Source organism: Mus musculus, chromosome 6 (genome assembly GCF_000001635.26).
Source record: "Mus musculus strain C57BL/6J chromosome 6, GRCm38.p6 C57BL/6J".
NCBI classification, from domain to species: Eukaryota; Metazoa; Chordata; class Mammalia; order Rodentia; family Muridae; genus Mus; species Mus musculus.
The window spans coordinates 122,819,118-122,846,030 of NC_000072.6; the positions used below are offsets into that span (position 1 = coordinate 122,819,118).

At 49.2% G+C, this 26,913-nt stretch overlaps 1 protein-coding gene and 1 non-coding gene across 2 annotated transcripts; both read left to right on the forward strand.

Annotated features, from left to right (window-relative positions):
- The first annotated feature begins 1,066 nt into the window (after positions 1-1,066).
- Positions 1,067-26,249, forward strand: Foxj2 (forkhead box J2). The gene is made up of 11 exons (NM_021899.3): positions 1,067-1,853; positions 9,040-9,386; positions 12,319-12,393; positions 13,821-13,889; positions 14,044-14,184; positions 14,564-14,759; positions 18,704-19,087; positions 19,467-19,568; positions 20,344-20,553; positions 21,109-21,207; positions 23,647-26,249. The coding sequence occupies exons 2-11, from the start codon at positions 9,054-9,056 to the stop codon at positions 23,733-23,735; spliced, it is 1,698 nt and encodes a 565-aa protein (NP_068699.1). The 5' UTR covers positions 1,067-1,853; positions 9,040-9,053; the 3' UTR covers positions 23,736-26,249.
- Positions 12,260-12,320, forward strand: Mir7231 (microRNA 7231). The gene has a single exon (NR_106090.1). It is a non-coding gene; the product is annotated as a microRNA 7231 (primary transcript).
- Positions 26,250-26,913: the final 664 nt, after the last annotated feature.

Sequence of the window (26,913 nt, forward strand, 5' to 3'; positions counted from 1 at the left end):
TGGAATAGCATGACTGGGGAGGTAAGAGATGGGCTAACCTGGTTCTATTTCCTGTCCCAGGATGGAGATTATTCTGTAAGAAGTAGAGGGATGTGCTGAGAGCCCATTCTATCTCCCTGTGGCACTCAGGATAACATAGTCTATAGAAATGTCACTTGACTTTAGCACAAAGGTAAAAAAAAATGACATTTTATAAGGGAAATGAATAATCATGCTTTGAACCCTTTGTGTACTAGACCATTTTAAAAAGCAACTCGTAAATCATTTCCTTTGGTGACTGCGACATCCATATTAGTAGGCAGGCCAGAGTATCATAGTCCCTTCTTCACAGGCTATGCTTCCAGAAACTAGGGCCTTGCACAAGTTTGCAGAGCCGAAACTAACACAAGACCCCATTTCCCGATGCTCATTTCTCTATAACAGACTCATTTATCTTTTTATACATCCTCGATCCAATCTTTCACTGACCTCCAGGATAAGAGTAAACTTTAACTTCACGCCCGGCCCTATAACCCTTTATAAGCTGTCTGGAAGAGAAAGAGAGGAGCCATCAAATGCGTTTCTGAGAAAACTGGGAATACTTGTCTTAGGCGTAGACCACAGCACAATGAGAGGTGTGTGTGGCCCTTAGCGTGGACGCTGGCATCGCCAGTGCCCGGGACGGAGGGTCGGCGACCCGTGGGCTGCGGGGCTCCGCGCTCCTCCTTAACCCGCGCCGGGAGGCGGCGGCCGCGGCGGCGGGAGGGGGAGGGGCGCGGAGCGCGGCGCCGAGGCCGGGGAGGAGCCGGGGCCTGCAGCGGAGCTGAGCCGAGCCCGAGCCGAGCCCCGACGCGCTCCGTCCGCCTGCCGGCTCCTGGCTGCCCCGACCGGTCGGAGCCTCAGAGGTGGCAGCGCGGGGAGCCCCACGCTCCGGGAAGCGCGGCGGACGGGGGACGTGACCCGGGAGGCGCTGCCGCCCGGCAGCGGGTGACGGGAGCCCGGACCGCGGCCTCCGGGACCCTGCTGTCCAGGCCGGCCGGCCAGGCGGGCGGGAGCCGGAGTGCGAGGACCCCACCCTCGGGACACCCTGTGCCGGGACCTGCTCCCTCTCCCTTGGGAGGGAGGACCCTCCCTACTCCCCGGACAGCCAGAAGAGATCGCCGCAGGGCACGCGGCTGTCCCTCCCACGGTGGCTCCAGCGGAGACCCCCAGAAGTCGGGAAGGGTAGTGAGACCTGAAGGACCCGGAGTGAGACCTCCCTCACGCCTCAGCGCACTCCAGACAGTTTGGGACTTTTGAGGCAGAGAGAAAGGGAGCCATGCCTGTGGAGTAGGCACCCCGCATCCCACCCGGGACTCACCGCGGAGAGGCGTCCTGATACGCACAAGCCAGGACCCTCCAGGGAACCGCCAGGAATTGGTTCCAGTTTGCTGGAGAGTAGAAGACCTCGCCCCTCAACTTCCGTGCACCTAGACAGTGGACCGGGGCAGAGCCCCTCCACTCAGATCTCCAACTGACAGAAAGAGCCCTCAGCCCCTGAAAGATCCAGTTTGGGGGGGGAGGGGGATTCCCCCAAAGGGGAGGAGACAACTCCTGGCTGGGAGAGGCTCCTCCCCTCCTCCCTAGGGTAGCAGGCAGGGGGTGGGGGGTGTGCCATCTTCCCCAGGTAGGTCCTCCCTCTCCCCCTCCTCCTCCTTCGACTCCTCTTCCTCAGGGGACTCAGTTCCCTGCTCCAGCCTGGGAGGCTCCGCCAGGCACTGGAAGAGTCACTGAGGATGCCACCTGTCACCTGCCTCTGAAGAGGGGAATCCCTGCAACCTCAAACTTCTGTACCAGGTGGTTTCCTCCAGCGGCGGGGGGAGCCTTGGAGACAGGTTAGTGCTTTCCGTTCTGTAGTCTTTAGACACCAGGAGGTGTGGGGAGCGGAAATGGTGGAGCTTAGGGTTCATTCGAAGGGAAGAAGAAAGACCCCTGGGAAATGTCTTCCGATGGAACTTTTGCACTGGAACCCACATGTTGCTTCAGAGACTCTGAGAAATGGCCTTTTAAGATTTTGGAGTCCAAAGGGTTGGGTCATTTGCAGCCCCTAGAGAAGTTGATGCTTTGGACTGAGAACAGACAACAGGTGCGTTTTCAGGACGCCATGGTGTTAGTAACTCAGGACACAGCACAGTCAGAATCCCACAGCACTGTCCATCTTTGGGTCTTGTCCTCTGGTGACTGGACCTGCAGTAAATGACCTGCAGTCGTGGGGGCATTTTATGGATTGTATTGTATCGTCCAGGGCATGCCTAAGTCAGTTTAATATTCAACAGACGTCTTCTTTCCAGTCTATTACAATGACTGCTTGCCTGACTGGCGACAGGTCCCCGCCCACTCTGTCTTGGATACCAGGAGGGAGGCCCCTTTTGACAACCCTACTTCAGGCTGGATATCTGCCTCTCTGTGTAAAATCCAAAGGGAAATGCGAATGCACATGTCCTGGAATGAGAAGGAACTGTCAGGGCAATGCACCTTGGTGGGCTGGAGTCTTCCTAGATACCAAATCTGCCTTAGTCCCCTCATGTGTCCTGCCATTCGCTGGAAAAATCAGCTGAATGGAGGAAGAGAAGAAGGTGCTTCCTAGCTTCCTTCCACCCGTCCCTCTATCTTCATGAGCTGTCCACCAGGGAGGTCTGACCTCTGAGGAGTTTATTTTAGAGTTTCCTCCAGGAAAACACCTACTGGTCTCATCATCTCTCTTCTTGCTTTTTCGTTTAGTTCTGGGTCCCAGGAACCTTGTGTTGAAAATTTTCTTCAAAATCAAAAATCTTTAGAAAGAGCAGGAGAAAACGTGCTAAGAAATCTTCCTGGTTGAGCCAGAGTGGCATTTGTAGCAGAGCTCTGATTTTTCACCCGAGGTCACTAGCTCGAGACCTGCACTTCCTGTCTGGTGGTTGGACCATGCCTCGTCTTCTGTGTGGAGCTTCCTCCCCTTAGGTTTTCAGTCTCTGCCTCCCTATACGGGCCATGGGTGGCTTGCCTGTGTTATCCAAGTCTTTGCCTGTCCACTAGATCCTTGGAAGATACCTGTCGTGGTGATGCGCCGAAACAGGACTGTGGTCCACAGGTTCAATGGCTGGCCTGTAGAATGATGTACATGTTCCCCAGTGGGAATGACTGTGGCTTGCTGTCTGGGTTTTGAGTATGTACATGGAGAAGACTATCCTGGCGGTTTTTTTAGACTGTGCTTTGATCCCTTAGAATCATTTCTGGCAGGCCTGGAGAAGCAGGAGACTCTCTGCCAAAACCAAGAAGAGATGAGCGTGCAGACAACCAGTTGGGAGAAAGCCTAGCTTTCCCCCTCACCCACCAGGGGGAATTCCCGTGACCCCCTCCTGAAGTCACCCCAAGCTGCTTGGCAGGCCTTTCCCAGGTTGGACCTGTTTTCTTCCAGGACTGGTAGGAAAGTTTCATCGTGGGTGCCTCCAGTCTTAAAAGATGACGGTCCTGTCCTTAACTTCCAGGTCTAGAACCGCCTCTCCCACTTTTGAAAGAGGTGTGCCAGCCGTGGCAGTGGTCTGTTCCTTACAAAGCACTTTATCAGATGCTAGAGTGCAGCTTCTGAGGGGCACAGTGTGGGCTGTGGTGTCGCTGCTCCAGGCAGACTGCTCCATTCAGCTGGCTCTGCTGGGACAAGTTCCGTAACTCTCATGCCTCTCAGTAGTCAGTGAGGGGCTGCTTGCATTAACTGTGCTTTGGAGTGTATTGTTTTCTAGGGACGGTATCTTATGACTGCACCAAAATCCCCTGAAAGACAGGTGACTATTTTCCCCTTTTCTACGTCCTCTGAGGCTTCCCGATCGCAGTCAGTACTGGGCGGATGAACTCAAGGGAAATGTTTGAAATTCTGACGTTCTGACAGCCACTGCAGGCTTGTTTCAGACTCGGCAATATGATCACCGCATGTCTGATGCTGTCTCTGCGATCTGCTATAATTTTCTTTTTGACGTTCTCTTCTTTTCTTGAAAGATTTATTTCTCTTGCATTTTATGTATATATGAGTATTTTCTCTGTGCATAGGCACACCAGAAGAGGGCATCAGATCTCATGGGACTAAGGTTACAGATGGATGTGAGCCGCCATGTGGGTGCTGGGAATTGAATTCAAGTCTTCTGGAAGAGCAGCCAGTGTCCCTAACTGCTGAGCCATCTCTCTGGGACCTATTCTCTTTCCATTGAAACATTTTGGTGTTGGGCAGTGAACTGTGGGCTGCACCTGCACCTTACACACACTGAGCCATACATACAGATGACTGATAGTCTTTTTTCTTCATTCAAAAACAAAGGTATACTTACTAAGTGCTTTAAACATACTAAAAATATTAGCTAAGCCTCACAGCTCTTGTAGGAACAGTTAACCTTCATTTAAAAGAATTCTAAGCTGGGTGGTGGTGGCATACTCTTTTAATCCTAGCACTTGGAGGCAAAAGCAGGTGGATCTCTGAGGTCAGGGCCAGCCTGGTCTACATAGTGGGTTGCAGGACATCTGTGTAGCCAGGGCTACATAGAGAAACCCTGTCTCAAAACCAACAACAACAACAACAATTTTTTTTTTTTAAAAACTTTTTAGATTGTTTTTGTGTGTGAGTAATAGTGTCTCACTATATAGCCATGGCTGGCCTTAGCTCAGGCTGGCTCAAACTCATGGCAGTCTTCCTGCTTTAGCCTCCCAGAGTGCTACCAGAACAAACTTGTGTCACTATAGCTAACTTGTTAGAATTTTTATTTTATTTTTACAGAGATAGAAATTAAGATACCGAGAAGCTAAAATGACTCCTCTATGAGAGCTGAGTTGAAAGCCAGGCAGCCTGGCCGATCATGAGGGAGGCTGTTAGTTTTGGCATGATGTGCCGCTCAGGAGGTTCACTCCTGGGTACCAGACTTGGGTACCATGTGGAGAACAGTTACTAGCTGTTCGGGTAACATGGGCAGTAAACAGTGCAGGTTCTCGAGGATCTCACAGGTCCCGTCCCATTGGCTGCTCATGCCGCAAGAAGACTGTGTTTGGCTCTGTTTTGTTTGCTGCCTTCCCACAGCACTGTAGTCGTCATTAGCTGTCCCGTGGATGTGATGGAGTCTGCCCTTTGGCTGCCTTTCCCAGATTCTGTGTGTTTCCTTCCAGCTTGCAGAGAAGAATGTGGCCTGACTCAGGTTCTGCCCAGGCCAGTGGCACGAGGCCCACCTGGAGAGAGAGGTCTGGGTAACTAGGTTGGCTGGCCCGAGAAATGGAACTACCTCTTGTTTGCTTTTCTAATAATAGCCCTGGGCATTAGCCTTGTGCCATTATTTTGGGGATCGTGGAATGCGTGGCAGCTACGAGCTCATTAGCTTCATTCCTGTCCCTCCAGGGACGAAGCTTTGGTAGGGGCTATGACTTCATCTCTTTTACTGGAGGGGGAAACTGAGGCATCAAGACTTCACCGGGGAGCAAGGGATAGCTAAGGGCATGTAATGAGTCAGATCTGGGGTTGGGAATAGGAGAGAGGAAGCTCAGTCAATCGCCACTGCCCTCTACGAACGGGGAAGTGAGGAGGTAAGGACGTGGGCCAGGCCAAGGAGTGCTGAGAGACCAGGAGGACCAGGCTCTGTGAACTCTGTAGGGTTTATGCTGGAATGTATTCTGAGCACTGAGGTTTGCATTTGGAGGGCTGCCCTCTTGGGGAAGGAATAGTGGAGAAAGGTTAGTGTCTCTCAGTGTCATGTGGGGCAAGGGTGCAGGACAGCTAGCAAGAGGCAGGTGTGTGTGTGTGTGTGTGTGTGTTTCCCTTTTAGAAATGCCTGGTGGTTGGCACATGTCAAATGGGCCTCTACACACTTCAAATCCACCCCCACAGTTCAGGTTAGGGTCAAGAGTATTTCAGAGGCAATAACTGAAATTTTCTGGCTCGAAAGATGAGGTGCCCTGGGGTTCTTTCCTGGGAGATAATGGAGCTTAAGGGACTGATGTCTCTTGACCCAGTTATCTGGGAAGCTGATGCAGGAGGATTGCTTGAGCCCAGAAGTTTGAGACCAGCACGGACAGTGTAGACTCATTACGCGCGCGCACACACACACACACACACACACACACACACACACACACACACACAGAGCTGGGGAGGGCAGTGGCTGACTGACTAGGGAACAGGGTAACACATCTTTCCAGGCTTCTTCCTGGAATGACCCCAGTCCTTAGGAATTTGCTTATTGGCATATCACTGTTGATCTTAAAGAACCCACCTATGGAACAGACGGACGCTGCTTGCGTGCTCCCTGCCGTAGTCCAGAGGCCAGGGTGTTTTGACACAGCAAAAAGCTAGAAGGTGTGTGTGTGGCTTCCTGGAAAGATGACGTGTCCCTATTGTTTCCCAAGTTTCCATGTTCATGGTTTGGGCAAGGTGGTGACATTAGGTTGGAAAGGATGGCTCTGGTGAGAGAGCTATGGCTGAATGGGTGGGCTTGCTTGGTACCAGTTACAGACATGGCATGGCCCCTTTGTTTTTCTATGCCCAAACAACTCTTGAGGTGTAGTTAAGGCTCTTGCTTCCTAGACCCTTGAGGCAAGGAAGATGTTTCCTGCAGCTTTGTAGGTGTGTTGCTGGTTGGGAGCACTGGGCCAGGTACATGTGAGCACAGGTTGATTTCAAGGGTGGGACCTGGTCAGGAGGGGAGTGAATGAGAATTCTGGGCTGTAGGGAATGGGCAAGCGTCTGTGTGGAAACTACACTTTAGGATGAGAAAGTGAACGCCTGAAAGGTATGTCACAGTGTGTGTGTGTGTGTGTGTGTGGGGGGCGTTAAGAGAGACGCTAGGGGTCCTGTTTGAGACAAGTGTTGGGGCTTGCCAAGTGCGTGAGTCTGCATCCTTGCAAGTGTCTGGTCTGGTGTGGTCTGGTCATGGGTCTTTTGGCTAGGGATTGGCAGACAGGGTACTTATTCACCGGCATGCTAAGTTCTGAGGGGGGCAGTCTTGGCTCGTGCAGAGTACTGCCCTGGTGGGACTGAGCAAGAAATGCTCGCTGGAATCTGGCGGCTGTGCAGGCACAAACCTGTTACACTGCAAGGGCTTAAGGGGTTTGCCGGCTTCAGCTCCGAGGAAGTGCCAAATGGCTACTTGGGTGCGGGGGCGGCGGCGGGGCGGGGGGGGGGGGTTCCTGTTCGCCTCACTAGACCCCGCCGCAATACAGATACTGTCACTCTCCTCCACTAACTTGTCACACCTCCCCGGTGGTGAGAGCCTAGGCAGTTTGGTTGGCGGCAGGGCTGGCAAACATCAGGCGTGGGCGGAATCGAAGCTCTAGGAGTTTGCATGGAGGTGCAGGCAGCCTGCGTGCCTGGCTGGGAAGGAAGGAGGGAGGAGAAGGGCGGGGAAGGGGAGCCAGCTCTTAGCCTTACGGAGGCTATTTTTAGCCAGGCTATCTGATTGTTACCGGTGTGCACACAGCTGGGTGTCTCCCTGGCTCGGTAAAGCCCAGCAGGCCTGGGAGGTGGGAGGGCCTTGTTGATGACTTCTTCCTGGTGCTGGTGTCTGTGGGCTGGAGCGTGCTAGCGGGAGCTTTAAAGGTGTGAGGGCAGCGGTGTACTTAGGAGCTGTCTCTTCTGTGTGACTTTGTGCTCTGTTGGTAATGTATGCCGTGTATATGTTGTGATCTCTGTGTGCGTGCCATTGTCCACGCGTCAGTCTTGTACCTTGCTGATGCTGGTTGTCATCATTTGTTTGTTTACTGTGGTGCTGGTGACTGAATCCAGGGACTCAGGCAAGTACACTATGCCGAGTCACATTAAGTGTTTTGCCTGCATGTATGTGTGTGCATGTATGTATGTATGTGTATCGTGTGTGTGTGTGATTTTACTTTTTATTTGAGACAGGGTCTCACTAAATTGCCCAGGCTGCCTATGACCTCATTGTGTAGCCCAGGCAAACCTTGAAATTGTGATCCTGCTGCCTCAGCCTCTGGAGTCTTTGAGATTACAGACTTGTGCTTCCAGACCTGGTCACTTGTTAGAATCTGCACTTGGGCTATGTTTAATTTGCTTTATGTTAGGCATGTGTGTGATAGCTGAGTGCTCATGTTTAGTATGAAACAGCTTTAAGAGTGTCAGTGTGTGCTTCATTAGTGCATACTCATGTTTATTCCGTCTTTCCATGTGCTATTGCTGTGTACTTGTGGATGCTATATATAAACATACAAGTGTCATGTAATTGGAGAATAGACACTGGCTAATTTTACCTGCTAAGTGGGGTTGATTTTTTAAAAATTACTCTTATATTGAGTTTAAAAATATTGTGTTGCAGCCGGGCATGGTGGCGCACGCCTTTAATCCCAGCACTCGGGAGGCAGAGGCAGAGGCAGGTGGATTTCTGAGTTCGAGGCCAGACTGGTCTACAAAGTGAATTCCAGGACAGCCAGGGCTACACAGAGAAACCCTGTCTCCAAAAAAAAAAAAAAGTGTTGACAGGTTATAAAAAGAATTGAGGGAATAATTCATTTTTTGTGGGATTTGCTATCTGATCCTTCGTGAAGGGAGAGACTACATAATCATACTCTCCATTAAGAAACACTCTGGCAGTGGTGCTTGTCTTTAATCCCAGTACTTGGGAGGCAGAGACAGGCAGATCTCTGTGAGGTTGAGGCCAGCCTGGTCTACAGAGCAAGTTCCAGGACAGCCAGGGCTACACAGAGAAACCATGTCTAGAATTAAAAATAAATAAATGAATAAAGAACACTCGATCATCTGGCGGATGGTTGGTACTTGCACTTGGTCATCTCAGGAGAGGGTTACTAAATGGGAATTTAAATGGAAAGAGGCTGCTTGCCCTCCACATTAGAAGTGGAGTTAACAGGGCTGGTGAGATGGCACAGTTCAAATCTCAGCAACCACATGGTGGTTCACAACCAGCCGTAATGAGATCTGACGCCTCCTTTGTGTGTCTGAAGACAGCTGCAGTGTACTTACATATACTAATAAATACATCTGTTTAAGAAGTGGAGTTAACAGAGGCGATTCATCTGCCTTCCTACTTTTGTCTTTCTCTGCAGAACCCAGAAGTACGATGGCCTCCGACCTGGAGAGTAGCCTCACCTCCATAGACTGGCTGCCACAGCTGACTCTCAGAGCCACTATTGAGAAGCTTGGGAGCGCTTCTCAGGCTGGGCCTCCAGGGGGCGCCCGGAAGTGCTCCCCAGGCTCGCCCACAGATCCCAACGCCACCCTCAGCAAAGATGAGGCAGCGGTCCACCAAGATGGCAAGCCACGGTACAGCTATGCCACCCTCATCACCTACGCCATCAACTCCTCCCCAGCTAAGAAGATGACTCTCAGTGAGATTTACCGCTGGATCTGCGACAACTTCCCCTATTACAAGAACGCTGGCATCGGTTGGAAGGTGGGACTGTTTCTGTGAGCTGGGCTCATACCTAGCCTTTAGCAACCTCTGCTTTTGTTTCTTCCTATAACCTAGTCTGGTTCACTCTGACTTGTCTCAGGGATACGTAAACTCAAGATCCCTTATCTTCTACCTCTGCTTCTACTTACTTTAGAGTTCATCAGCTTCAAAAGCTTTATCAGGGCCTTTAATCCCAGCACTCGGGAGGCAGAGGCAGTCGGATTTCTGAGTTCGAGGCCAGCCTGGTCTACAGCGTGAGTTCCAGGACAGCCAGGGCTACACAGAGAAACCCTGTCTCAAAAAAAAAAAAAAAAAAAAAAAAAAGCTTTATCATGGAAACACTAGTGATGCCAAGCATGAAATATAGTGAAGTGGCAGGATGCTGTTGTTACCACACGCTCTCATTGTCTGGTTCCCCGAAATGGCAGTCTTTGATTTCATGTCTTTCTTGCCACTCTGCTCTGTTCAAGTCATTGAGCAAGCAAAGGTATGACTCCTACTTTGGTAGGAAACTCATCAAATTCTATAGCTTCCTTTCAGATAGTCATTGTCTTCTGAAGCATTGTATACTAAGAAACAAAGAATAATTAGGATCTTTACCAGTAGCTGGTTCACTAGCAGGTAATGAGGCTGTTAGATGGAGACCATGGGCGTCTTCTTTGAAGAGGAGGAAGAAGGTTCATATTAAACTATATATATATATATATATATTTAGCCAGGTGTAGTGACACACACCTTTAACCCCAGCACTTTGGAAGTATAGGCAGGTGGATCTCTGAGTTCAAGGCCAGTCTGGTCTACATAGCAAGTTCCAACTCAGCCAGAGCTATAAAGTGAGACCCTCCCCCAACCAAAACAAACAAACAAAAAAACATCCCCCCCCAAACCAAAACACACAAACCACAAAGATCTGTCTGTCTGGCAGACATTGTCTATTTTGTGACAGTGTCATGTGTGGCTCAGGCTGGCCTGGCCGGGAACTCACGATATGGCTGAAGCTGACCTTGAACTACTGATTCTCCTGTCTTGACCTCCCTATGCTTAGGATGGCAGGTATGCATTGCCAAGCCAGGCTTCATTGTAATCATTTGGAACAGTCACTCATTTGCCAACTGTTGAGTAGGAATGGGGATTAAATGTGGTTTTCTCACTCCGTAAATCACCAGCTGACTTTCAAACCAGATGATGAACTGAGGCTGTTGAAAGCTTTCAGTCTTCCGGTGGTAAATTGTGCCCCTCTAGGCTACAGCTCTCTGCGCACTGACACATGCGCACTGCGGCTTTCCCTTTCCCCAGATGTCGTTCTGAGTGTTACTGAGAAAATGAAGGTTGTCTGTGCTTTTGTTTCACTCCTGAGGTTTCTTTTGTTTTAGCCTTTGTTGTATTCATTTACGTGTCTTGCCTGTTAGTGAGGGTGGAAGAATGCCATAAGGTTGTGTGCCCCAAGCCCGTGTGGTGGTCAGAAGACAGACAACTTCGGGTGTAGGTCTTTGCTTTCTACCTTGTTTGAGACAGGGTCTCTAATGTTGTTAACTACTGTGTATATATAGCAGGCCCGTTGGCCTGTGAGCTTCTGGGCACTGTCTTGTGTCTGCCGCCCATTTGCTGTAGGACAACAGCAGAGTTCCCTGTGCTTAACACTGGCATGACGGACCATGCCTTTATGTAGGTGCCGGAGGTTTAACTTATTCTTCACGCTCAGTGAGCTGTCTCGCTGTAGAATACGCATGAGTTTTTGCCTTGTTTAATGTATGTAAACAGTGTAAAATACTGCTCTTCTGCTTTTGTTGATATGCATGTTTAGGATGTGTGTGCAAGCGTGAGTGCATACATACCACATGTGGCTGTGGAAGTTAAGAGGTCAGCCTAGGGTATGCTGTTCGTCTTCTAGCAGGTTTGAGGCGGGGCCAGACTGGCTAGGGTGATCTTCCAGGGATTCTTATGCCTACCTCATATCTAATCCTAAAAACTCTGGGATTACAGGTGTGGTCAGCTACATCTCACGATCGGTGTCAAACTCTATCCACTGAACCATCTCCCTAGCTCCTACTTAAAATTCATTATGGTTATTGTGTGTATGTATGCCTGGTGTGTTTGTGTGTGTGTGTGCACCACAATGTGCATGTGGAGGTGAAGTGATAACTCCATAGGGTTGATTCTTTCCCTTCCATCTATGTGGGTTTCAGGGGTTGAGCTCAGGTACCCCAGGCTTGTGCGGCAAGCACTATGCACCCCTGAATCATCTCATGAGCTCATCAGCAGCCTTCCCCCACTGTACCCAATCTCACCATGTAGCTCTGGTTGTCCTGACTCACTGTGTAAAACAGAATGGCCTCAACTCAAACTCACAGAGATTCACTGGCCTCTTCTTCCTGGGAGCTGGGATTATTAAAGGCATGCACTACACACAGCTTATTTAGAGAAATGGTCTTTTTATGCAGTACTGGCTGCCCTTGAACTCACTGTGATATAGACCAGGGGGGCTTCCAACTTGTGGCCACTCTCCTGTTTCTGTTTCCTAAGTGCTGAGCCTACAGGTGTGGGGTACCATGTCTGGCTATTTTTATTGCTGTTATTGTTTATTTTTTGAGACAGGGTTTTACCATGTGACTCTGGCTATCCTGGAACTTGCTATTATCAGGCTAACCTCAAATTCAGAGCTCCTTCTGGCTTGAGGCATTTATATATGCGTTGTCAATTTGGCAGGAAGGCTGAAAGCTGTAAAGTTAACTTTTCACGATCACCTGGTCACCGTCACCTCTGACTTCGGTGGTTTTCTCCCCTCACCCCTCTGCTCTCTGTGCAGCCCTCCCTCCCGCAGTACAGGCTGAGGTGCTGCAATGGGCCCTGGAACTATGTTCTTCTGTGTCCCTTTGGGGAACACTGGGGCATACCCAATGCTCAGACCTAACTTGCTTCTTTGTTTCCCCAGAATTCCATTCGACACAACCTTTCCCTTAACAAGTGTTTCCGGAAGGTGCCCAGACCTCGGGATGACCCTGGGAAGGTGAGTCGCTGCTGCAGGAATCAAAGGGAGGAGGAAGGAGAGGTGACACTCAGAGTCCGGTGGCTGTGCTGATGACCAGGGAGGAAACCATGTTAGCTTTAGAAGCATCGTTGTGTTTTCCTCAGAGGAAGAGCATGGCTGCCAAGCTGCTGGGTCTTTCCTAGAGTGGGAGACTAAGGAAGACTATGAAATCTTTTTGTTTTAATAGGAATGTTTATGATGGAGTTGTCTTTGAGATTCTTTCTCTCTCTCCCTCCCTCCCTCCCTCCCTCCCTCCCTCCCTCCCTCCCTCCCTCCCTCCCTCCCTCCCTCTCTTTCTTTCTTTCTTTCTTTCTTTCTTTCTTTCTTTCTTTCTTTCTTCTCACTATGTAGACCTGGCTGACCTGGAACTTTATATGTAGACCAGGCTAACCCCAACTCATAGATTCAAGTGGTGGGATTAAAGACATACATCAGTATAGGTGTGGTATTACACATCTTTAATCCCAGCACTCAGGAGGCAGAGACAAGTGGATTTGTGTGACTATGAGGCCAGTGTGGTCTTCATAAAGAGTTCCAGGATAGCCAGGGCCTTAGAGAGAGACTCTGTCTCAAAAAATTAAAAAAAAAAACAAAACTAAACAAATAGCAAAGGCATGTCCTTATGCCCAGCCTTTTAATTTTTTAAAGATAGAGTCTCACACTCTGTAGCCCAGGCTGGCGGGACCCCCTTTCTTTTGAGAAGCACTTGTTTCTACATGTAAAATGTTGGCTTAGTTAGTTTTGTTTTGTTTTGTTTTTGAGACAGGTTTTACTGTGTAGCCCAGACTGGCCTCAGACTTGTCATTCTCCTGCCTTAGTCCCTCCTGAGTGCTGGATTACTGGTGTGTACCAACATCGCCAGTTTGCTCGCTAACCTTTCGGAAGCTTTTCTGTGTGGTCTCAGGCCTGACCTTAACGGGAGAAGGGAGAGGTTCTTCCCATTTGACAGATGCTAACGCTTAAGGCACTTTTGCCTCAGGTCGTAGGGGAAGGGACCAGGTTTTCTGGCCTTTCTCAGCTCTCTGACATAGTCTCTGACATTAGTCTTCTGCCCCTTTGGAACGTTTGAAGCTAGTGTTTGGACTGCTCTGTGACCTCCGAGGGCAGATTTACTCCTCGCTAGCACTCAGCTCCCTTGGGATTCCGTCAGGAGGTCTAGCCTGGCGTCTTCTCTCTCCCCTCCTTCCCTTTCCTTTTTCTCTTTTCTCTTGCTTGATCTTCCTTCCTTCCTCCTCTCTTCTATTCTGTCTTGGGGAATCCAACACCATGCTAGGCAAACACTCTGCCACTGAGCTACATTCCCGAGCCCCACCCCATTTTCAGCATGACTGCTATTAGAGGCTCTTTCCAACAGGAACTTTATAGGTAATGCTTCTCTTTCCCGTGGGGTTGGGTTCCCCTTCCAGGGCTCCTATTGGACAATTGACACCTGCCCTGACATTTCCCGGAAGAGAAGACACCCTCCAGATGATGACGTAAGTGCTCTCTTCTTTGGGAGAGCTCTTTCTTGGATTTTAGTCATTTCTGTGACTAAATGCGGGTTAGCACCAGCAAGGTGGAGCCACAAGCTGGCTCGTGGGTGGGTGCCTCACCCTGCATACAGCTTTTCTCTTCTTTCACAATTCTCAGCTATCCCAAGACTCCCCAGAGCAGGAAGCCAGCAAAAGCCCCCGGGGAGGTGTTCCAGGGAGTGGAGAAGCCTCACTCTCTCACGAGGGGACTCCTCAGATGTCACTTCAGAGCCCCTCCTCCGTGGCCAACTACAGCCAGGTAGGAAGCTGAGATGACAAGCATAGGGTAATTGGACGGATGGTTCAGTGGGTTTGGATATCACGCCGTTCACTTGCATATTGAGTACCTTGTCATGTGCTAGGCAGATAGATTGGGAAAGAAGGAAAAAGCAAAGGAGGAAAACCCAGCCAGAAGGAAGGAGGTGCAGAGAGGCATGGAGGTGCACTAGGGAAGGGCTTGTAGAAAAGAAATGGAGAGTGATGTAGAAGCCAGGTTCAAGATGGCCAATGAGAGCGGGAAGAGCCGGTGATGCTGTGCCATTGGCCAGCTGGAGACGGTGAAGAGGACAGACCTGACTGACCCTGGTGGGTTATGCTGCTTAGAAGGCTTAGGTCACCGTTCTTACCTGTCTTTGCAGGGCCCAGGGTCTGTGGATGGTGGAGCAGTGGCAGCAGGGGCCCCAGGCCAGGAGAGCACAGAGGGCGCCCCTCCCCTCTACAACACCAACCATGACTTCAAATTCTCCTACTCAGAGATCAACTTTCAGGACCTAAGCTGGTCCTTCCGCAACCTCTACAAGTCCATGCTGGAGCGGTCCTCCTCCTCCCAGCACGGTGAGTCTGCAGTGGGACAGGCGGGGACATCCTTGTTTTTTTTTTTTTTTTTTTTTCTTTCCTCTTTTTCTTTGACACAGGGTCCCTCTTTGTAGCTTTGGCTGGTCTGGAACTTGCTAGGTAGATCAGGCTGGCTTTGAACGTAAAGAGATCTGCATGTCTCCCCCTTCTGGTTGCTGGGACTGAAAGTTTCTTATACTGTCAAGTGGTAATGTTCTCTTCTCTCCCTATTTTCTGTCTTTTGTTTTTTTTTGAGATTACATTCTCTCTCTCTCTCTCTCTCTCTCTCTCCCCCCCCCTCTCTCTCTCTCTCTCTCTCTCTCTCTGTGTGTGTGTGTGTGTGTGTAGTCTTTAAAAAATGTTACAATGCGCAAGTCCCAGGGAACAAACTTGCATTGGGTTTGGCAGCAGATGCACTTACCTGAACATGCCATCTTGCCAGCTCCCAATTTCTCGTTTTAATATATGAAACTGGTCAGAGGACTAAACTATTTGGTACAGACAGCTGACTCAGAGGCACACTAGGGTATTATCTTCAGAAAACGAATCAGAGGACAATCCAAAGGCAGCGATTTCCCTCACATCCTCCACCCCAGTCCTGGGATTTGACCCAGGGGCTGTGTGTGTTAGAGTGCTCTACCACTGGGCTACACCTCTAGTCCAGGGGTAATGAGTTCCCAGCTGTGAGCGAGTCATTCAGAGTATGACCACTAGGGGACAGTAGTGGCACCCTCTCCCCAAGAATCCTTATGCTTTATAATAAGAACAACTTAATTTTCTCTTTCAGTTAGTTAGTTAGTTAGTTAGTTAGGGTGAGAGAGAATTACAGATATCCCAGGCTGGCTTTGCGCTTGCTATGTAGCCAAGGATGACTTTGAATGATCCTTGTCTGGTGCCGACTGCTGGAATTACAGCTGTGCTCCGTCACATCTGGTTTAGTACTGGGGATGGAACCAGGGCTCATACAGTGGGAGCAAGTGCTCAGCTACGACTAAGGCTGCCAACTGAACCTCACCTCCAGCTCCTACTGCTCTATCCTGTCTTATTTTTTCCTTTTTGAGTCAGGGTCTTGCTGTGTAGCATTATCTGTCCTGAACCTCACTAAGTAGACCAGCCTGGCCTTGAACTCAGAGCAATGCCTGTCTCTGCCTCCTGAGTGCTGGGATTAAAGCTACTATATTTTTTATTTGTTAGTTTTTATTATAAAACATTGCAAACAGATGAGAAACAACCCCTGGCCTCCGTCACTCACCTTTATTTTGCTCAGCTTATTTGACCTGCCACTGAACTTGGTTCCAAGTGGAAACAGTTGAGCGAATTTCCCAGGCCTCATGCCATTCTCTACAAATGCAGTTTCAGGAAGCATCACAGTGATGAGAGCCTCTCCTGTAGCTTTCCACCACACCATCACCATACCTAACACAGTTAATAGACAGTGCTTTCCCAACAGCAGCCAATATCTGCCCCATTGGCAAACTTCCACAGTTACTGAGAATGACTTAAAGTCCTCATTGGGTGGCTTTCTGAGAGATGGTGTGCCTCAGCCCTCTGCAATGATCACATCTGTGTACTATTCTAGTTTGCTTTCTGTTGCTGTGGTAACAGCCATGACCGAGTGATCCTGGAGAGGAAAGAGGGGCAGGAACTGATCAGAGGCCATGGGGTAGGCTGCTTGCCACCTTATTCCTCATGGCTGTGCAGCCTACTCTGTTTTCTTGAGTTTCATGGTTTCTCCATGTAGTCCTGGCTGTCCTGGAACTTACTATGTAGATCAGGGTGGCCTTGAGCTCATAGAGATCTGCCTGTCTTCACCTCCTGAGTGCTGGGATTAAAGATGTATGCCACCATGGTGAGCTTCAGCCTGCTTTCTTAACCACCTGCCCAGGGTTGACACTTCCCACAGTGGTCTGGGTCCTCCCATATCAATCATCAATCAAGAAAATGTCGTCCCCCACCCCATCTACTGCCCAGTGTGATGGATGCATTTTCTCAATTGAACAATTGATGTTCCGTCTTTCTAGATGACCCTAACTTGTGTTAAGTTGACAAAAAACTAACCACACAAACATACCATACACATGTATGCTTGCGCGCGCGCGCGCACACACACACACACACACACACTTTCACAGAGGCACACAATTTTGCATGTGTGTTTGCATGTTTGTGTGTGTGTGTGTGTCCGTCCAATTGTCTGTGTGAATGTGTAGATATGCTTGCCTTTGGAGGCCTGAGGTCAGTTCAAATGTTTTCTTCAGCCGCCCTCCACCTTATGCAGGGTTGCTCAGTTGAATCCAGAACTTGCCCATTAGGCATGTCCAGCTAGTCACCTTGCTCTAGAGTCCCCTTATCTCTGCGCCCTGGGCTCTGGGATTCCAGGTGGGCTGCACACCTACCTAGCGCTTACATGAACGCTGGGGATCTGAACTCTGGTTCTCACAATCTCATAGCAAGCACTTTACCCTTCTTTCCAGCCCCAGTTCATGTAGACGTTGTGGTGGGGCTGAGAGTTCACGTGATGGCCTTGTGGCCTCCTTGGTAGTCCTTTGTAGGCAGCGTGGGCTAGCCAGAGTGATGAGGGATACAGGGCCTCAGTCACATTAACTCTTCTCTCTGAGGTCTATCATCCCAACTGAGAGAAAACCTGAACACTGATTTGGTCTGTTACAAGTTCCTCCCTCTCCCCCCCTTCTGCTCCCTCCTCCTCCCAGGCCTCTTCTGCCATCCTCCTCTCCTGTTTCAGTCTTTCTCTTTTCCTTTCTTCTTAACAAGGTCTCTGTAGCCCATGCTGGCCTCCAATTTAGAGATCCTCCTGTTTCTGCCTCCTGAGTGCTGGGCCTGAATGATCCTCCCACCTTGGACTCCTGAATGTTAGGAGTGTGGACACTGGGCTCTGTGGCCAGCAATTACTTTTTCTTTTTTCTATAACCTAAGGGATCGATCTCAAGAGTGCAGCCTAAGGTGTTACCATTTGCTTGGGAGATTAATACAGCTCATATTGCTAATTGATTGGAGGGAGGGGACCTGGAGAGAGTGCCAGAAACAAAGTCAGAAATTAGACTGTGTGAGGTGAGGACATTGTGGACATTTACTCAGGTTTCTAGCGACAGCCAGCTCCAGGCTTGTCCGACATTTTGACATTACAGCATAATGTCACTCTCAGAGTTCATACATGAGAACTGTGTGATTAAGTTACAGAAAACAAATGTAGGAAAACACCATGGATGACTTAGAGGTTAAGAGTACTGGCTGCTCTTCCAGAGGTCCTGACTTCAATTCCCAGCAGCCACATGGTGGCTCTCAACCACCTAGAATGAGGTCTGGTGCCCTCTTCTGGCATGAAGGCATACATGCAGAGAGAACATTATATACATAATAAGTAAATCTTAAAAAAAAATCTCATAATTTTTTAAAGAGACTTAGTGATTCGGAGAGATGGTTTAGTGGTTGAGAGTGTATGGTTTTGTGTTGGCTCTATTCATAGCTATCCTGAGCTGCATCATTCGACCTGGGGGCTGCAGGTTGGACACAAGTTAGCTCTTCCTTGCCCAGCTGGCTTGGGAGATTAATCTGTCCATATGCTGCTTCCCACCCAAGCTGCATTCCCTAGGTACTGAACACAAGAAGGCAGAACATTAGAGGACCGAGGAACACTCAGGTGGAACAATCAGTGAATCCCCTAAAAGTAGCATGAATTGTCACCAGTGAGGTTTTACAATTTTTCTTATTAATATTTCCGTGGTCTCCAGTGGGGCAGAGCTTTCCCCTAACCTAACTGCTTTTTCCGGTCTGTTATCTACCAGAAGGGACACATGGTTCTTACGGTCACAGAATGAGCTTGCAGCCTTTCAACTCTCCTGCCTGAGCGCTCATCCTGAAAGAAGATGTCATTTAGTGAAACCATGTAGCCCCAATCATTTGCCTGCTTCCTGTCCTCCCTGCAGGCTTTTCCTCACTCCTGGGAGACATGCCACCTTCTAACAACTACTACGTGTACCAGCAGCAGCAACAGCAGCAGCCACCACCACAGCCACAGCCACCACCCCAGCAACCACAACCACAGCAGCAGCAGGCACCCACTCAGGGCCCCTCAAATGTAGGGGGTGCCCCTCCACTGCACACCCCAAGCCCTGATGGCTGTACTACACCAGGGGGAAAACAAGCGGGCGCTGAAGGCTACGGCCCCCCGACTGGGATGGCCATGCATCCTCCCCCACTGCAGCACGGAGGCTACCACCCTCATCAGCACCATCCCCACTCCCACCCTGCCCAGCAGCCACCACAGCCACAGGCGCAGAGCCAGGCATCCATCAACAGCACTGGCTTTGGTGAGTAAGAAGGGTACAGAGGGGCAGGAGTACACTGTATGGAGGTACCGTGGGCGAAAACGTTAACAGTCGGTCTTCTAGGGTCAATCGCTTGCCTTCTTACTTCATCTCAGCTGGTGGAAGTTACTACATAAAGCCCCATACTCTGGAGGATTGAGGTTGGGGATTTCATTGTTCCCGGTCCATACTGTCAGATGGGCTAGGGCTAGGATTGTTTTGCATCTCTGCCTGTGGTGCTAACAGATAGGTCACCTTCCCACTCCTGCATCTCAAGTGAGAGAGTGTCCACAGCTCTGGTGCTGATGCAGCGGCTAAGCTGTGAGAAGCTTGCATGTGTTGACTGCTCTTCCTGTCTCACCACCCACCCCTCTCTTCACAGCCTTTCCTCCTGACTGGTGCTCCAATATTGACTCCTTAAAGGAAAGCTTCAAAATGGTGAACCGGCTCAACTGGTCCAGCATCGAGCAGTCCCAGTTCTCAGGTTAGCACTTTAAGGACCACTTCCCGGGGGAAGAGGTGGGGATGTGCTAGAACCCACGTGCATGGCCAAGTGGGTTTGGGACAGAATTTCATCACATCTGCATGTTACACAAGATAGATATATCATCAGTATTTTTAGATTTGACTCAGAATTTTGCTATTATTCAAATATTACAATGCTTTATGCTAGTCGTCTTTTGGGGACGAGGAAGGCTCTTGAGAATTCAGAGACTCTAGATCACTGCTCTGTAGTTTTGCTTCCTGGCAGAGAGATGAGAGTGAGTTCATTAAGTCACTTTGAACATTTTTTTATTCACCAAGGAGATGCAAATTAAACTAAGAATTTGGCAAGGAACAAAATGGAATGGGGAGTTGAAAGGTGAACCTGTAATAGAAGTAACTCGTGGCCTCTGGTGGTCGCGTTAGGATTCCCCTTACGAAACGAAGAAAGCGGTCTCAAACTTGGCAAGAAGCATCCTTAGCTGGAGTGAAATGAGTAGGCTTGTTCCGCAAGTGTCAGTGCAGAATAGGGTTAATGTAGGCAGTCCTAGAGGAGAAAACCCTAATTAAAAACTGGCACACTCAATGGTTCTTGTTATCATATCATATTTCAATAAATGCTTATAGAAGCAAAGAAAGAAAAGGTATAAGTCATTATCGTTAATACACAGTATTAGAGGTACAAGATGTGAGGAGACCTGGCACCAGGGGCGGTGCGGTGCGGGCTTTGGCAGCTCCTCACTCAGGGTTTCCATGGCTGGTGTTCTTGTCCCTAGAGCTCATGGAGAGCCTACGGCAGGCAGAGCAGAGGAACTGGACCCTCGACCAGCATCACATCGCCAACTTGTGTGACTCCCTCAACCACTTCCTCACCCAGACTGGTCACATGCCCCAACAAGGGGGCTCCCACCGACCACCTGCCCCTTCCCGCATCACTGACTCCTGTGCCCTCACCAGTGGCAAACCGGAGCCATCCATGAACCAAGGTACGACACAAAAGTTGCCAGAGAAGTGGAGACTGCAGTGAGTGAAGGGTGAAGGGAAGGGGAAAGAGAAATACCCAATCCGTCTTCTTAGGCGGTGACCTGGCTGGGTCCTGGGACCAGCTTGTTGACCGAACACCTATTGAATCAATAAAGTCCTGTAGGTAGGCCTAAAGAATTGCTGCAGAAGCCTAGACTAGGATCCTTTCACACCTTGGTTTGGAAGATCAGAATTACCTTTTTAAAGGGAGGTGACTTGTTAAAGGAAGTCCTTATTCTAAATTGTCCCAGAAGTAATCATCACCTGAATCCCACTCAAGCCAGGGGAATGGGGACTTGATGATCATGCTTCTGGTGGTTCTCTTATCTTTGATCCATCCCTTCCCACCGTAAAGGCTGAGGACTGGTAGCTTTTGTAGAATGCTTCCTGCACGTAGGATCTATAAAACAAGACAAGAAGAGAGACAGAGACTGAGGGACAAAGGGACATGTTTTTCCTTCCTGCTTTGTTGACCCCAGTAATCCTCCAGTAAAGTGACTTGTGTTTTGCTTTGGTAGTGAACTCTTACGGGCACCCACAAGCTTCCCATCTCTACCCTGGCCCAGCACCAATGTACCCGATCTCCACCCAAGACTCAGCAGGATACAACCGCCCAGGTAAGAGCTGGGGAGTGTGCTTCACGACATACAAGCACACACACCTCTCGGTGTTTTGCTTTCCCCTGGCATCTTCTCTCTGCCCTTCTTCCTGTACCTGCTAGAATGGGTGATGTATCATGGTCCCCAAGACTGCAGGATGAGATGAGCTACCCTCCAGGGAGGTGCGCATAGGTGAGACTAAGGAAGGCACTTTTATTTAACTACATTCACTTTGTTAGGTGGTGCTGGGAATGGAGCCAGGATCTCACACGTACTACACAAGGGCTTTACCTCTGAGCTACACCCCTAGCTTGGGACTTTGTGGAGCTGGAGAGATGGCTCAGTGGTCAGGAGCACTAGCCATTTTCCCAGAGGACCGGGGTTTCATTCCCGGTACCCACATGGTTTATGTGGCTTACAGTGGTCTATAACTCTAATTCCAGGAATCTGCCACCCTCCACTGGGCTCCGATGGCCTTCATGAATGTGATGCACAGATATACATGCAGGCAAAACACACATACACATTCAATAAAATGATTTTTAAAAATTAAAAAAATATATCCTGCAGCTACAATACTGAAAGGAAGATTATGAATGTAAGTGTGTGGGATATTTGTGCCCAGCTTTGGAACCAAGAGGGAAGACAGGCAAACGAAATGAGTGCTTCACATAAACGGCCATGTCTGTTTTCCTGTCACTTGACCACTAGCATCAGGCATCTGGGGTCAGCGTATCGTTTTGTTTGTTAGTATGTTGCTGTTGTTTTGGGTTTGTATTTGTCTTTCGCAGTGTCGGGTTGAACTTAGGGTCTCTCGCATGCTGGGCAGGTGCTGTGCCGCTGACTTGCTTCCTCGGCGGGGGCTTGAGTTGTCTTTGATGGGAGGGAGGCAGAGTGCAGGGAGACACTGGACCACTGTAGACAGTGCGAAGGAACAGATCCCTCAGGTTCAAATGTATTTTTGGAATTCACTGTTGCCCTCTTCTCTGATCACAAGTCCCTTCAGTTTTGAGGGTGGTGTCTTTCATATAATATCACCCAATTAAGCTATTTTATCAGAGTTAGATAGTCTTCACAAACGTGGGGTTTAATGACAGGAGTGTGCTAGATCGCCATGCTCTTCAGTGTTTCCTGGGACGTCACTGAACTGGTAGTCTGCCACAGAAAGAACTGAAGGCTGTAACCCAGGTGTCATCAGAGGGGTGTCATCCAACATCTGATGGGAGCAGATGCAGAGACCCACAGGCAAACACTAGGCAGGCAGACCCTGTGAAGACGAGGAGGAAGGGTTATAGGAGCCAGAAGGGTAGAGGACATCATGAGGATACTACGAGGACACAGCCCACAGAATCAACTAAGCAGGGCTCATAGGAGCTCACAGAGACTGGAGCAGCAGGCAGCGACCCTGTGTGGGTCTGAGCTAGGTCCTCTGCATATCCCTTATGTTTGTGTAGCTTGGGATTCCTGTGGGGCTCCCAACAGTATGTGTGTATGTGTGTGTGTGTGTGGGGCGGGGGCATCTCTGACTCCTTTGCCTGCACTTGGGATTCTTTCCCTCGTACTGGGTTCTACGTCCAGCCTCGATATGAGGGCATGTGTCCAGTCTTATTGTATCTTGTTAGGCCGAGTTTGGTGAATATCCCTAGGAGGCTCCTTCCCTCCCTCCCTCCCTCCCTCTGTCCCTCCCTCCCCCCTTCCTTTCTCTCTTCCTTTCTTTCTCTTTTCTTTTTCTTTGAAAGGAAACAGGAGGAGTTGATCTGGGGAGAGGGAAGTTGGAGGGAGGGAAGGGAAGGGTAACTATAGTCAAGATATAATGTATAAGAGAACAATTTTTAAAAAGAAAACACTCATATGCATAAGATAAAAAAATTCTTTAAAGTTAAAAAAAATACTGTAGGCTAACTGGACTGTAGGCTGACTGACTAGACTGTAGGCTGACTGACTGGCTGTAGGCTGACTGACTGGCTGTAGGCTGACTGACTGGCTGTAGGCTGACTGACTGGACTGTAGGATGACTGACTGGACTGTAGGATGACTGACTGGCTGTAGGCTGACTGACTGGCTGTAGGCTGACTGACTGGACTGTAGGCTGACTGACTGGACTGTAGGCTGACTGACTGGACTGTAGGCTGACTGACTGGCTATAGGCTGACTGACTGGCTGTAGACTGACTGACTGGACTGTAGGCTGACTGACTGGACTGTAGGCTGACTGACTGGACTGTAGGCTGACTGACTGGCTGTAGGCTGACTGACTGGACTGTAGGCTGACTGACTGGCTGTAGGCTGACTGACTGGACTGTAGGCTGACTGACTAGACTGTAGGCTGACTGTACCAGTGTTATCTCCAGCTTCCTTCTTGGTGTCATTGGGGCAGAAGAGCACTCACTCCCTATCTAGACTGTTGGAACTTACTTCTCCTCCAACTTATTTTATGACCTGTCTTTCTTCTTGACAGCACACCACATGGTTCCCCGGCCACCTGTCCCACCTCCTGGTGCCAATGAGGAGATCACCGATGACTTCGACTGGGACTTGATCACTTAATGAATCACAGTTGACATCAGCCCAAGGCCTGGTGGTGAATTCTGGCCACGGGGGAAGAGCAGTCCCCGGCTATCCTCCCCAAACCTGTATATAGATATATAGCTTCTTTCTGTTCTCTCTGTCAGAGACGCCACCGCAAGATGCTGCCGAGGATAATCCTCTTTTCCTCCTCATCCTTTGTTTCCCTCCTAGTTCATTATTATTCTAATTATATTATTATTATTATTATTGGTTACATACTGCCCAGTCTGCTGCCCTCTTACCCTGGGCTTTGCCCTCCCTTTGCCCGTTTGAAATCTTCAGGTCTCAAGATGAGGCCGTGATAGCTGTCAGGAAAGGCTTCGAATGCTAGTTCACCTTTCTCTCTGAGAAACTCAGTGCTGATCCCACCTTTCAGCTCTGAACTGTGTTCTGTTCCTGTCTGTTTCAGGCTGGCCTGGAGAGGCCACAGTAAGTAGAGGGGAGGCTAAGACACTGCTTGGCAACCATGACGTTGCAGTTTTACTCAATGGTGCTAATTGTGTCCTCTGCACTCTCCCATTATACATCCGATCTTTACTTTTTCCGGCAGTCCTCATGCCCATGATGGGTGGACTTGGAGAGCTGGGTTCCGTAGAGCGCCATGGAGCAGTGATGGGTATAACCCAGCATGAGGTTGGGTATGCACTGCCATATCAAAACATCCCTGGCTTCTTCCTGGTTGATGCTCTGGGGAGGTTAGCTTGTCCGCTCGGGCATGAAGACCACTGTGCATCCTAGGTTCAACTTCTTGGAAACAATTTCAATTTAAGGCATTTTGGCTTTGGAAAAGGAATTCTTTCTGAGAGTTAGCTGGCTATTCTGCATATATAAATGACCTTCCATCATCTCTTCTCCTTCAGCATATACTTTTTTGTCTTCCTAAAGCTGTTTGTCCAAATCATCTACCTGTTTTATTTTTTGTTCTCCCATTTTCTGGGAATCTCAAAAGACAAAAGGAAGCCATTCTCACTCCTAGTTTCTTCATGTCATAGACATGCTGTGGAAACCTCTTTCCCTCCTGTCACAGCAGACTCATACCTGTGATACTGCTGACGGGAGGTTGGGGAGAAGAGAGGGAACTGGCGGAGATGTGGGTGGGAACCTGTCATTTGTTTAACTGCACAGGGAGACGCTTCTCTTGAAGTCCCTGTCGGTGGGGTGGAAGCTTTTGATTTTGACAGGCAATGAATAATTACATTCCCCTGTAAGAGGGAGATGAATTATACAGAGACAGGGCGCAGCAAGGGCAAGGCGCACTCCTAGGCACAGAGTGGGGAGTCTCCATTATCAATGAACGGCCATGATTTATTGCTGCAGAGGTCTTAGTGAGGGTGTGGTTGAATTCGATTCGAGAGAGGGAAATCTCACTTCCACCTTATTTTCACTAAATTTTCTGAAACAGACAAAATGTGTAGTGTTGACAGGGCCAATCTCCGTGACTTTTGTTCATATGCTTTTATTTATCCATGATTTCCAAGACACTGGGCTTCCCATTCTCACTTCCCCTCATCAATCCCTTTCCTTTCTTTAGAAGGGGGCTTATGTATGAGACTGGTGAAGTCCAGTGAAGCTAAGTAAAGGGGCAAGATGGGGCAGTTCACTAAAGAGCACTTTATTTCTTTGTAAGGAAAAAAAAAGGGAGTATAAGAAAAAGTTTCCTCCAGCAGTGTGCGATGTACTGGAGAGCATCTGGTGGGCCAGTGTATGAAGCAGTAGTTCCCGCTAGGGAACGGGGTGTTTCCCTAGAGGAGGCACACACCTTTGCCAGGTGCCCTACTAGACATCTCTTGCTATGCCTCCCATCCAGGTGTAGTCTCCACAGCTTCCCTTTGGTTTCCTCGAGGTCTCTCCCTTGCAGATTACCACCTCTTCTTCTAAGCACCTTTCCTGGTCAGATCTGTCCGCGGTTGGGGAGCTAGGCTGAGTCATACTCCCAGGTGCCCCGGCTTCTCCATGTCTTGAGAACCAGTCTCCCTGGTGGGCAGCCAGAGCAGCTACAGTGGGCTGGAGACTGGAGGGTGGCTTTAGGCCCCCTGAGGTTCTAGCTCTCCAGGGTCAGGCTTGCAGAACGGGGCAGTTTAAACCTGATCCCCTCTGGGCCTCCGATTCCCATGCCCTCCATGACGTGGAAAGGGAACTACTTTTATTTTGTTGGTCCGGTATTGCTGGACATGAAGTACAGTCCTTGCTGTTGTCTTGGGTGATATTTGCACAGTTGTGGGGGTCACTGCCTATAAGAGGAAATAGGGGAGACAGCAGAGGTGCAGGACAAAGGAGAAGTCATTTGTGTTGCTCCACCTATCCTAGGCTTCCTCTCCTCAACCCCATGTTTCTGGTTTGGTGAGTTCTTTATACCACCCATAATGCTTTGCATTGGTGCAGGCTGGGAAGGGGGTGTATGGGCTCACAACTTGTTTGGTTTTTTTGTTTTGTTTTGTTTTTGTTTTTGTTTTTTTGCATGCTTTCTTAATAAAAAAAAAGAAAAGAAAAGAATGTTTCTAGTTTTTATGTTATTGGCACTTCTCTCTAGTTTCTTTTTGCAAGGTTGGGAGAGGAGAAATGTGAAACAGGGTGTTCTTGTTAGCGCCCTGTCAACCCCTGTCTTCGTTACGGTTTACTGCTGTAAAGAGGCAGCATGACCACAGCAACTCTTATAAAGGAAGACATTTAATTGGGGCTGGCTTAAGTTTCAGAGATTTAGCCCGTTATAGTCATGGCAGGGAACGTGGTAGCGTGCAGGCAGACATGGTGCTGGAGAAGGAACTCGGAGTTCTACATCTTGGTGCTCATGCAGCAAGGAGAAGACTGTATGTCTTTCACACAGGCCATAGCCTGAGCATGTAGGACCTCAAAGCCCCGCCTCCACAGTGACACACTTCCTCCAACAAGGCCACACCTCCTAATAGTGCCATTCCCTATCATCAAGCATCAAAACACTTGAGTCTGTGGGGGCTGTTTCTATTCAAAGTACAACCCCTCACCCATCCCTGCCACTGGGTTTACTTAGAATTAGATACATATGTAACATTTTGTGTTTAAAATTCTAGTAAGTGTAGTGAATTTTGTTGGAAGATTGGTAGGTAGAGCAGGTCCACCTTGTTTGCATGTTAGTTTAAAGAGTGGACACAAAGTTCTACCCTTATCTAAGAAGCTATTT

Coding starts and splice junctions, on each gene's coding strand:
- Foxj2 (NM_021899.3), top strand. CDS start 9,054: ATGGCCTCCGACCTGGAGAGTAGCCTCACCTCCATAGACTGGCTGCCA. Junction 14,185..14,563: donor CCGTGGCCAACTACAGCCAG/GTAGGAAGCTGA, acceptor CTGTCTTTGCAG/GGCCCAGGGTCTGTGGATGG. Junction 14,760..18,703: donor GTCCTCCTCCTCCCAGCACG/GTGAGTCTGCAG, acceptor TCCTCCCTGCAG/GCTTTTCCTCACTCCTGGGA.